Here is a 12,327-nt window from a genome sequence, read left to right as displayed (position 1 = left end):
CGTCCTCCCCACGGCTGGCTCTGCCTATGGCCACTCTGGCTCTCTAAGGCACTTCCTCGGCCTGTCTACGGGCCCCCCGCCCCCCCGATGCTGACTGAGGTGCCCAGAGGAAGGCCTGTGTCCACCTCGCCCGCCCCGCCACCTCTCAGGCCCCGAGCGGAGGCCGGCTGGTGGCTGATGTGTCCAGAGGGTGCATGAGTGAACCAAGCCCTAAACCGCTGGGCTTGCAGTGCAGCCGGCGCTGCTACGCTGTGCACCCAACCTTGACCGGGGACTCCAGCAAGGGCGGAGGTGTGTGCCTGGGGGCCGGGGCACCCGAGGCCTGGCCAGAGTCTGGGGTGCAGGGCAGCCTCCTCGTGGGGCTGACAGGGAGGGGCTCCTGCCAAGGGGCCGGCACCGGGACAGCCCCCTGGACTCCCAGTGATGCAGGGAGGGCGCTGTGGGGCTTGGCCAGGCCTCCCCTCCCAGGCCCCCCACCCGACGCGGGGCCCCGTGAGCCCAGATCTGACACGAGGAGGCGGAGCACCACAGAGCGCAGGGCCACACAGCGAGGCGGTCTCTGCCCTGGGCCTGGGTCCCCAGGGCCTCAGCGGCGAGAGGGACGCAGAGGGCTCCTCAGTGAGCACAGCCGCGCTGAGCGGGAGGGGTGCGCGCAGGCTCCCGTCTGGAAGCGCGGGGCCACCGTGCCCGCGGGGGCGGCGGGGAGGCAGCCTCACTCACATCTCTGCCTCTCCAAGCAGTTTTGCAGAAAAACCAGGACTCGTGCAAGTCACGCACGGGAAGGCGGGGGAGGGTGGGATCCTACCTGGGGTGGGAGGAGCCGCTCCCCGGCAGCAGGCGGCCACGCACCTGCACACGTGGGGGGTCTGGGCGTGGAGGGCGCGGGGGGCACAGAGAGCAGCCAGAGCCGAGGGGCAGCACGACGTTTATTGAGCTGGCACGCGGTGCAGCGGTGCCTCCTGGCCGGCCCACACCCTCAGCCCCGAAGACGCCCGGGGCCCGGCACCCCTGACTCACCCCGTGTCCTCGGTCAGGACCCCTGACCTCCGTTCTCCTGCCCTCGGGCAAAGAGAGACGAGCGCCCGCCCGGCGCCGACCTGCGCGGCCACAGGAGCCGAGGCCGAGGGCCTGGGAGGGGCAGCTGCCAGGAGCGCCGTCCAGACGTCAAACCAAGTCTTAAAACAGTTACATGGACACTAAGGGATGTTTCTAAAAGGTCACAGGTGGGAGTGGCCCCAAAGCATTTAAAAGAATGAACACGGCATGCCAACGCGGGAGGAGATGGGCGTAAATGAACACGGAGCAGCGTCAGGGCGGGGCTGGGCTTGTGGACACAGCTAGAGCGCGGTGGGCGCATCTCTAGGCATAGACAGCTCTGTTAGTAAAGAAAACCTCTAGATCTGCAAGGGGGTGGGCGGGCTGCACAGGTGGCGAGGCTGCAGTGGGGACGCCGGCGGGGTTAGAGCGCGCCCATCCCGGTGACCTCGGACGTCAGCCTGGAAGAGACAAGGGCACAGGGCACGGGTCACCGTGTCCTCACAGACAGAGGGGTCCTCAGAGCCCTGCCCCTCCCCCTTCACGGCCACGGGCAGCCCCTGGGGCACGGCACGGTCGTCATGAGCTGGGGACTGGGGACCCGAGCCACGGGCTTCCTTCCCTGTCACAGGGGCTCGCGTGCCTGTCACCACGTGGTGGGGGGGAGGTGTGGCGACAGCCGCCAGGACAGGCCCAGGTTGCCACGACGGTCTCCACGGCCACTGCAGGGAGGGGCGCGGGGTGTCCTGCTGCTCTGAAGTGCCCCCCTCCCCCCGTGGTCACCCCGAGGGGGAGGCCAGCTGTGGGCAGGAGCTCTGCCCTGGCTCTCGGGCCAAAGGGCCTCCTTCTCCCCCAGCGAGTGACCCCGGAGCCCTGCTCCGTTCCCTGACATCTGCCCATCAAGCATCTGGGTGGGGGTCTTTACAGTCACAGACGAGAGAGCAGAGGGGCCCAGCAACCTGTTCCCTGGAACCACAGAGCCTTTTATGCTGACCTTTGATGACCCCAGACCTGGGCCCCTGCCGAGCAGAGAGCGCGGGGCGGGCACAGGGCAGGTGCTGGCCGGGCCACCCCCAGCTTGCCCCTGAGGGCAGAAGGCCAGAGGCCCCAGGAGAGGCCAGTGAGGCAGCCCCCCCTCAGCCCAAACTCCAGGGACCCCCAGTGTGTGGAGCAGGCAGCACAGCGACCAGGCTGGGGTGCCGTCAACCCCTGACCCGCGCAGGGACAGGCAGGATGCGGGCTGGTCCTCACACCTCCCGGGGGCGTGAAGAGCGAGGGCCAGAGGCTCGGCTCCAGGCGCCACCCTCTGGACGCAGCCGCCACTCTCTGGACACAGCCGCCTGCACGCTGGGCTCCCCACCGTTTACCTAAGGTGCTAATGCCTAGCGCCTCGTCCGGGGCTGTGCAGGCACCGCCAGAGGTGGAAGGTCAGATGTGAGAGTGCAGAGGTGAGTGGGGCCCCGCGGGCAGCTGGAGGCTCTGCCTGACACATACCCCACCCCCCGCCGTCCCCCCAGCAGAGGGAGGAGCCCGGGAGGCGGCAGTGCCCAGATCGCCCAGGCCGGCCGGCCTCACCTGGCGTTGATGAGGTACTGGGCGAGGCTGATGTTGGCCGGGCTGCCCGTGATGGTGATCTGGCGCTCTGATGACCCCTCCGTGGCGCTGGCGATTTTGATCTGCGCCCCGGACATCTGCCGGATCTCATTGATTTTGGCGCCTTGGCGTCCGATTATGCAGCCTATTAGCTGGAAGGAGGGGTGGACGGGGGAGCGTCTCAGGGGAAGCGGCAGGGCGTGTCGCCTGGGTCCCCTGCCCCAATTCCAGAGGGAAGAGGTGCGCCCACCCCCTCCTGCTGGAGGACGGGAGCCTCGGGGCCTGGGCTCTGCCTGGCCTCCACCGCAAGAGGCCCCGTGTCCTCTGGGAGCCTGAGGCCACGTGGGCCCCTCTAGGCCGTGCCCGCGGGCTGCAGGGGTGCCTGCTTGAGTGGACACAGGAGCTGGAGAGGTGGCGTCCCAGCCACCGCCTCACCCCCCAGGCAGCTGCCCCTCTAGGACACGTGGCCCACACACGCCCTGGGGTCGTGGTTTGGGGACTGGAGTCAACACTCCTAGGATAAACCAGGGGAGCAGAGGACGGTCGGGAGAGAAGTGAGCGAGTGAGGGGAGCGCGTGGAGCGGACCCTGAACCAGGCGAGGGCTTCGTGCGGGGCAGCCACGGCCCCCAGGCAGCTCTGGCATCTGAATTCCGAGCCAACCCTGAAGCCCCACCAGCTCCTTCCCTGGCTGGTATCTTGAGGGTGACATCACCCACCCCCAGTGGGCGTTAAGCTGCTTAGCAGGGCGGGGGGCGCACGTGGGCTCAGTGTGGGCGAGGCCGGCATACTCACATCATTGGGAATGGTGAGCTCGTGTGTGCTGGCCGGGGGGCTGGCATCCAGACCTGGGCACAGCGAGAGGAGACGGTTAGGCGGGCGGAAGGCTGCTCTCGCCACACCTGGTGCCAGCCCTGCTCGGCCGGCGGGCAGGCAGGGCTGGGGGCTGCCCAGGGGAGGGTCGCACAGCCCAGGGACAGGGCCCAAACTGCTGTCACCCTCCTGAGCCCAGCTTCTCTCAAACAAGGGCAAGGAGCCCGGCAGGAGGCTGGTTCGTTTTCCCACTCTGGGCGCGACATGATGTCATTCGTCTGCCGTGCTGGGCAGTCCCTCGAGATGCCCTCCACAGATGCCCTGGTGGCTCTGCTGGGCGCCCAGGGTGCAGGCCATGCTGGCCACACCAGCCCTGGTGCCCACCCTCCTCCCCCAGACCCAGCAGCACAGCCTCCTCTGCAGACCCCGGCCCCGCGGCATCTGCTGCCCCCGTTCCCCGCTGGTGGGGGGCAGGGAGGCCTGAGAGCGGGCAGGGGAGGCCATGCCCTTGCACAGGGCATCCTGGGCTGGAGGTGAAGACCCAGGCCCAGCTCACCACACGCCCGGCTTCTGTCTTTAAGAATTTCAGCTCAGGACCCTCCAAATCAGAGCCGGCCTCTCAGGGCCGAGGACAAGATTCACACTTGCTCCGGAATCAGTGACCACAAAACACAGCGGGGCTGCGAGGGGCCGGGCGGGAAGCAGGGTCTACCCTCCCGGGCGATCGCGGGGGCAGCACGCTCCCGCGTACCAGGCACGGCAATGCCAGCAGGAGGTGTCTCAACTCAAAGCCCACAGGAGAGATCCTGCTCTTCCTGCCCCAGGCCCGTGTGTCCCAGTGTCGCGGGTCCCACAGTTCAGCCCAGACCCGGAGCCCCCGGCTCCACCTGCCTCCCCTGCGGCCGACCATCACAGGCCTGGCTCGCGCACCTTTGGAATATTCCAGAACCTGAGCCCTCTTCCCACCCTGTGCTCTGCCCTCGCTGGCCCCTGCAGCTCAGGCTAATCCCCACACAGTCCCAAGGGGTCCCGACAGGCGCGACTGCCCGGCCCCCGCCCCCGCACGTGTGTCCCTGGAACCAGATGCGCCGTGGCCATCAGTGTCATGGGCACAGGGACCTGGTGAGGCCAGGGCTGCTCTGGGCCCGGGGAGCACGGGGCTTGGCTGTGCTGAACGAACAAACTCCCCCCAAACCGCCCGTCACTTTTCTCTTACGCAGCTCAACCCGCAGCATCTGCTCTTTATCTCTTTTCATAAAGGTGTTTTCAATACAATTCCTTGGTGGTTCAAACACCTACACACATTCAGTCATTAGGGACATTTAAAATGTCACTTAAGAGTTTTCCTTCGTCCCTCATGGTGACTCCTGGTTTGGGTGACACAAGCTGGCTCACACCTATTCACCTGGCTCGTGTGTTTTGCTCGAGGGGACTTCTTTTCAAAGTTGCTAAAGTCAAACCCAGTGGTGAGCTTCCCCAGCACAAATCCCAGCTGCTGGGACGCGGTGTGACGTCCGCAGGGTGAGGACGCCCAGCGAGCACCTCTCGTCACTGCCCAGCCTCCCTGACCTGCTGCCGTGGCCGGAGTGTGTGTGTGAGTTCGTGTGTGTGAGTGCATGTGTGAGTGCGTGTGTGTGAGTGCATGTGTGTGAGTGCGTGTGTGTGTGAGTGCGTGTGTGTGTGAGTGCATGTGTGCACATGCGTGTGTGTGAGTGTGTGTGAGTGTGTGTGCACATACGTGTGTGAGTGCATGTGTGTGAGTGCGTGTGTGTGAGTGCATGTGTGTGAGAGTGTGTGTGTGCACGTACGTGTGTGAGTGCATGTGTGTGAGTGCATGTGTGCACATACGTGTGTGAATGCGTGTGTGTGAGTGCGTGTGTGAGTGCGTGTGTGTGAGAGTGCATGTGTGTGTGAGTGCGTGCCTATGTGAGTGCATGTGTGCACATACATGTGTGCACGTGTGTGAGTGCGTGTGTGTGAGTGCATGTGTGAGTGCGTGTGTGTGAGTGCATGTGTGTGAGTGCGTGTGTGTGAGTGCATGTGTGTGTGAGTGTGTGTGCACGTACGTGTGTGAGTGCATGTGTGTGAGTGCGTGTGTGTGTGCGTGTGAGTGCATGTGTGTGAGTGCGTGTGTGCACATACGTGTGTGTGAGTGCATGTGTGTGAGTGTGTGTGCACGTACGTGTGTGAGTGCGTGCGTGTGAGTGTGTGTGTGTGAGTGTGTGTGTATGAGTGCGTGTGTGTGAGTGAGTGCGTGTGTGTGAGTGCGTGTGTGCACATACGTGTGCGTGTGTGCGTGTGTGGTGTTTGAGCACTGTGGGTCCCACGGGGCCCTGAAGAGGGAGGTGGTCACAGGGACATGTTAACATGAGTCTCACGTCCCCGAGGCCATGCTGAGAGGGCCGTGGTAGAGGAGGGTGGGGGCCGTGCGTCCTGGGCACACCAGGCCCTTGGGGTCCCCTGGCCGTCTCCTGGAGACCAGGGCTGGGCAGTTATTTGAAATCATGTTATAAACTGCAGAGGGCTATACAGACACCTGGACACGTGTTATCACCCAGACACGTAACTTTGTAAAGGTTGTTATCTGGGTTCCGTAATCAAAAACATCCCAGGAACGTCCTCCTCTAATTTTCACTCATTAAACTCTGCATTCATGACAATGAAAGGCTGCGCCGAGGAGACGCCCACGGTGAGCACACAGAGTGTCAGAGCTGCGGTCTCAGCTGGGCCCGGGTGGTCCTAGGGATGGCTGAGGGGCAGACGTGCCCTGAGGCCCAGAGCCAGTGTCACCAGTGGAGGCGACAGCTATGACCGCTGCAAACAGTCTTCTCCCGCATTTCCCCTTTAGTCAGACACTCGCTCTTCTGCTCTGACTCAGGCCTTCACGAGGCCCACGTGGGTGGGGATGAGAGCGTGGGGGGCCCCCCTGCCTCCCAGGGAACCTGCCAAGTCCAGGCCACGTGCTTCCAGTGGCTTTGCTCCCAAACGGCCCGTCAGTGAGCCACGCCTGCTGCTCCAAGCCCGGGTGACGGGACCGCGGATCTTTGCCCTGCCCTGCCCATCCAAGGAGCACTTTAGTGCAAATCCAGCCCACAGTGACCTCATCCCCTACAAAACACATTTCTGGAAAGCACATGATGGTCAACCCTTCACTCCAGCCACCACATGCTGCGCCACTGGGAGATGGAACGACACACGGGTGGGGGCCTCCAGATGAAGAGGCAGCTGTGCCCCAAGCACCATCAGCGCCTGACCCACCACTGGGCTCCCAGCAGGGACGGGAGGAAGCCGGGAGCCGCGTGTGCAGACCTGGGGCGGCAACTTGGGCCCTGGCCCTGGACGGTGCCGGCGTCCCTTCCCCGGGGCGCTCGGCCAGCGGCCCCCTCGCCCCCTCCTCCCGCCAGGTCCCTTCCTGGCCTGCTTGCTCTCCGTTTAGCGTGGTTTTCTTTTACCTGACGACTGGCCCATCAGATTTTGAGCTTCTTCGGAGGAGTGTAAAGGCAGCTTTTCTCCTGGAGAGCAAAGAAGAAACAGATTTAATGTTTTGCCCTCAAGGAGAGAAGCAAGGTCACTTCAACTAGGGAAGCTCAAAGTCTGACGGGTGCTCTGCTCTGTGCTACAGGGGCGCCGTCTGGGCCGGCCGCCCTGTGGGTGCACCGCCTCCTGCAGGCGGGCCTCCTGACGGCCGGTGGGCCGCAGGAGCAGGGCGGACCCTCGAGGGGGAGGTGTCTCCTTCAGGAGGGCCAGCTGCAGGGTGACTGACCCGCCACGGAGACACAGAGAGACCCCCGCCCGCCCGAGGCGGCGAGCACAGAGCCGCGCCCCCGGCCCTCAGGCCAGAGCCGCACCTGCCCCGCTCGGGCGCTCGGCAAGAGAGAGGCCCCAGGTGAGAAGAGAGGAGGTCAGAAAGGGCGGCTGGGTACGTACCGGGGAAAGCGGGGTTGGTCTGTCCGAGGGGAGGAAAGGGGGTTTGCTGCATGGCCAGCTGGTGGAGCTTGGTCAACTGCTGGGGTAGGAGGGACACGAGAGCTAAGAAGGTTATTGTCATCGAGTACAAGTCATACCAAATTAAAACGTGTCACAGAAGTCTGCACAGAGAGAGGGGCCATGCGACACATGGCGGACGCGGCAGCACGCAAGGACTTGGCCTGGGATAACCAATGGCGCGGCCAGGCGGCAGGCACACCGAGCCCGTCCCCCCCGGCCCCGGCCAGGCGGGCCCCCGGGCTCCACGGGGAGGGTCCAGAGCCACAGTGCAGGGCCCACTGGGCCCCTAAGTGCCTCGACGTCACGCTGTCCCTTGTGGGACCCACGTGCATCGGTGGGGGACCCGCAGCTGCTTCCTTCTGCCAACCTGGCCCCGGCCCCGGCCCACTCCACAGCCAGCATCCTCCCTGCAGGCCCTCACTCTGCCTGTGGGGTGACTTGGAGGGGCCACCTGTGCGGCCACAGCCCCTGGAGCCCGCGGCCTCCAGGGGCACAGGAGGCAGTGCTGGGAGGCTCCATCAAGGGCACTGAGGGTGCTGAGGGCCGCCAGGAGGGCGCGGGCGCCTGTGGGGCCTCCACACCCATGCCCCCTGCCCCCCCACCCTGTGTCCCCTCGCCCCTAGCCACTAGACTTTGGGGGGGGTGAAATGCAGTTTCTTTAGTTATTTTACCTGAGCCTCGTTTCTTAAATAAACACTAAAAATAACAGAAGATAAAGGTGAGTGTGGTGAGATGCGGCCCCCTAGGAGGGGCTGTCTGAATGACGGGACCCCCGGCCTTGCAGGCGTCCGGGCATGTCCTCCGCTCTGGCTCCCCCACCGGCCCCGTGTCTCCTCTGAGCGCAGGGCGGGTCAGGACATCCCAGGACGCACACTCCGTTCCCAGCCTTCACAGAGGAAGCCCAGGCCGAGAGCTTCCAGAGCCTGGAGGCCAGCATGTGGCCTCCACAGAGCCCTGCAGCTGGTGGGGTGGGGGGGGTTGGGGGCACGCAGGGAGCATTGTGGGTGTCCTCGGGTGAGAGGAGGATCTGACCCGTCACCACGTTGGTCCCATCCTGTGGAATCCGTGTGTGGGGCGAGGCGGGGCGGGGACAAGAACTAGGCCTTCCAAGTCCCCAGCCTTCACGGGTGAGCCCTCGGGGACAGAGGAATGGGTTGGCTGCTGGCCTCCCAGGGGCCGGAACGTTCTCCTAACAAATGCCAAACACCCTTTCCCAGTACGTGGGGGATCACGGCTGTCCCTTGGGGGGGGTCCTCCCAAGAGCCCACTGCCCCGTTGCGTGTCTGGCGGATGCAGCGGTGGGGACAGGGCTGGTGGTGTGCTGGCCGGCCAGTCCGGCCTCTTCCTGCACCCACAGGTTGGGGTTCAGGGGCTGAGCCACGCCCAGCCTGCATCTCTGGGCACACCGTCCAGGCAGAACCTCCGCTGTGCAGCCGCTGGGACGCAGGTGGGTTGTTGCTGCAACCAAAGCTGCGGTGTCTCCTGGCCGCTCCTGTAGCATCTGCCAGCACAGGGCTGTCTCTTCCCTCCCTTCCTCCCTGGAAATGGTGAGCCCACCGTAAAAGCAGCCCTCCCCCACCGGAGGTCTCTCCCCAGCACTGGGGGCGGGCCTGCTCGGAGAGAACCAGCCACATCCTGGACTCGGCTGTCATGCCTGGCGGTTCCGAGGAGAGGTCAGATTCAGCTCTGAGCGTCCCGATGAGGCGGGGCCAGGGGCTGCTGGCACACCTGCTGCCCGGCAGGTCTGCCCTGTGACTGACACTGCTGGGCTCAGGGTGGCCTGAGCAGACATGCACGGAAGACCCCTGAGAAAGGTGTCAGAAGAGCACAGCCAGGAAACACCGTCACAGGGACACCAGCCCAAGTCTTGGGGACAAGAGCTGAGAGGTGACCTGTACCTGCCGTGCTGTGGGCGAGACAACCCTGCAGGGAAGGGACTGACAGCTTGGGCACCCTGGCAACGGCTCCTCTTGCCAGGGACCCGGAAGGAAGATGATGAGGACCCACGGGTGTCGGGGGCATGAGGGTGAGTGTGGCGGGGGTGCCGACTGGGTCCTGTAAACCTGCCTCCCCCGAGCACAGTAAGTCACCCCGAGTCATGGGGACACCAGGCAGAGGCTGTGCCCTGAGCCCACCGACACGGAGCGCTGGAACCGGGTCTAAGGCCTCCTCGCAAGGAGGTAACACGAGTTCCTAGGATGGAGGAGGAAACCCTGTCTCTGGAGACAACAAACGTCTAGTTGGCCGTGCAGGGCCCAGCCCAGGGCAGCAGGCCGCCTGCTCTGACTGTCACTGGGATGTCGTGCAGACACCGCGCTGGCGCAGGTCTGGCGTCCTGGGGGCTCCAGACCTTCACGGGAGCCGGGGGACAGCTTGGAGCCCGACGGGCAGCCCTGTGGCACCTGAAGGGCCCAAAGGGCCTTGGCTGGACTGCTCTCTGCTCCTGGTCTGTGATGTCACCCTCGTCACATGACTGTGTGTCTGCTGGCTGGGCTGACATGGTCCACACGAGGGCTGGCCCTCTCCTATCTGTACCCGAGTCCCCAAGAGTGCACCGCTGTGCGTTGGTCAGGATGGCGGGGAGAGCGCGGCTCTCAGTGAGGGAGAACTGGCGCGAGTCCGCTCTAGCACTGACCAGCTTAGTGGAGACGGGCATGTCTGGTCTCTGCGGGCCGCGGGCCTTATCTGCAAGGCAGGGCTCCACGTGAGGGACGGGCAGGCTGAAGTGCTGCCCAGCTGAGTTAGGGTGAATGGACATCGTAAACTAGCAGGGCATCCCCACCTGGCCACCCACAGCCCCGTGCCCGCGGGTGCTCCTCTGGCCTCTCCATCACCTGCCCTCAGTTAACAGATGAGCCCACCAGCCACGTGTGTTACAGGCACAGCCAGATAACCGGGGAGGTGGGTTCTGCTTGCACCCGGAAAGTCTGACACTCGGAAGTGCATCGACTTGGCCCTGGCCTGTCCTACTGCAGTGTATGTGCCGCTTTTTATGAAGCAGTGGCCACACCAGGGAATAGATCCCCCCTCAGGCAGCCACGAATATAAAATGACATCTTGGGAAGGACGGTGGTGCCCGGAGAAGCACCCGTTCCATGCGCGGGTGGGCGGATGGATGTCAGCTGGCCTCTCTGTCTCGGCTCTGCCCTTAACGTTGCCTCTCTGGGCTCCATTTCTACATTTTTAAAGGCGGAAACAGCACGAAGTGCTAGGGGACTTCCCACTTTTTGAGATATTTCTGCCATAAAGGAAAGAAGGAAGGAAGAAGGAAGGAAGGAAGGAAGGAAGGAAGGGAGGAAGGAAGGGAGGGAGGGAGGGAGGGAGGGAGGAAGGAAACCAGACTTTCTGCTCTGGCCAGTGCCTGCAAACCACGGGGAGGGAAGAGAGGAGGGGAGGGCAGGGGGCGGAGCCGGCGGGCAGGCATCACATCACAGACGTTTCTCCGTAACTTCTTTTTCCATTGAACTCCGTGTCAGAACATAAAGACTCAGAACATAGACAAATACTCAACACAGACGAATACTAAAGTCAGAAGGATTCCGAAGCACACACTCCACGAGGCATCACCACATGGACGCAGCCGGCACCAGCCCTCACGTCCAGGGATAGGACACCACATGCTTTCGTCTGCGAGCCTTGTTTCCTCTTCTGTGGAATGCTTGTATCTTTTGCCCATTTTTCTATTGGGTTGTTTTTCGCCGATTCATATAAACTTATGTATTTCAGATACTAATCCTATTTCAGTTATACGTTCTGAAAAGACCTTTTCCCAACTCTCCTCAAGGAGCCTTGGGAGAAATAGAATTTAGAAGTTTTAATGTAGTCAAATTCATCACTGTTTTCTTTATGGCTTGTGCTTCTGGTTTAAGAAACCCTTCCCTGACCTGTGAACTGAAAGATATTGTTTTCTTCTAAAAGTGCTAACTTCCACTCTCTTGTGTTGAAGTTCTCAGTACCTAAGGAGTGGTTTTTTTTTTTGGTTTACATTGTAAAGAATATCCTACCAGATATTCTCTGCCTGACTAGCTTGATGATTCTTGGCCTTTGGTCTTTCCCATAGAATTCAGGAAGGCCTGTGTGGGTCCTGCGCGCAGCTGTGCTGCAGCCGTACCTCCGTCTGGGAAGATCCTTGGAGTCCCTTCCACGAGAGTCCTGAGTCCCCATCCACTCTGGCCATCTGGTCTTTAACTTTCGACAAAGATTTTTTAAAAATTCACCTTTTACTTATTGATTTCAACTTAACTGCTCTGTGGGGACAGAGTCACCTGATTCCAATTTTTGAAAGAGAGTGAGTCTTCTTCACAGTCTAGTGTGCGATCAAGCTTCGTGGACGTTCTCGCACATTCGGCGGCTGTGTTGGGGGGCCCAGCGCCCGGCGTCTAGCTCGGGCTCACGCTGTGCCGTCAGCATCTCTCCGCGCTTGTCTGCCTGGCTGCACTGGGAGAGGTCTGTTAAGGTTCTACTTCAATATCTGTCAGACTCTTAATGGTTTGCTAATTTTTTCTTGTATATATGTTTGAAGCTATGTTTCAGGTGCAAATCTGAATTGTTTTATCTTCTAGTGAACCATTTACCAATAAGTAATGACTAAGTAATTTCCCTTAAAGTTTTGTATTTTCCCCCCACTAATAATAATAATAGTATATTGTTTCTTTGGGTTAATATTTTCCTAGAACAGTTTTTCTATTCTTCTAATTTTTCTAGGTCCTTATTCTTTAGGTGTGTCTCTTGCAAAAACAAAAAAACTGATAGTTTCTTTGTTTTTATTTGCTTGTCTCTGTTTAATTTTTCATCAAAAACCTTCTGACAGCATTTGTTTTTTAACTGGAAAGTTTCTCTTACTTTGATCACAATTACCCATAGATGTAGACTGAGTTCTTATTTTAAATGTCCTGATCTTC

At 61.6% G+C, this 12,327-nt stretch overlaps 1 protein-coding gene across 1 annotated transcript in view; it reads right to left on the bottom strand.

Annotated features, from left to right (window-relative positions):
- Nucleotides 1–1,071: 1,071 nt before the first annotated feature.
- PCBP3 (poly(rC) binding protein 3) overlaps nt 1,072–12,327 on the bottom strand; it is a 141,527-nt gene continuing 130,271 nt past the window's right edge. Inside the window, exons 11-15 of the mRNA XM_057696935.1 lie at nt 7,367–7,445; nt 6,892–6,951; nt 3,422–3,474; nt 2,611–2,780; nt 1,072–1,496 (exon numbers count right to left, since the gene is read on the bottom strand). Of these exons, the coding sequence (XP_057552918.1) occupies nt 1,460–1,496; nt 2,611–2,780; nt 3,422–3,474; nt 6,892–6,951; nt 7,367–7,445 (399 nt within the window). The 3' untranslated portion in view covers nt 1,072–1,459. The remainder of the gene's footprint in view (nt 1,497–2,610; nt 2,781–3,421; nt 3,475–6,891; nt 6,952–7,366; nt 7,446–12,327) is intronic.

This window comes from Hippopotamus amphibius, chromosome 10, assembly GCF_030028045.1.
Source record: "Hippopotamus amphibius kiboko isolate mHipAmp2 chromosome 10, mHipAmp2.hap2, whole genome shotgun sequence".
Classification (NCBI taxonomy): Eukaryota; Metazoa; Chordata; class Mammalia; order Artiodactyla; family Hippopotamidae; genus Hippopotamus; species Hippopotamus amphibius.
Note: the sequence above shows the minus strand (reverse complement) of the source record. Positions and strands in the feature narration are given on the sequence as shown.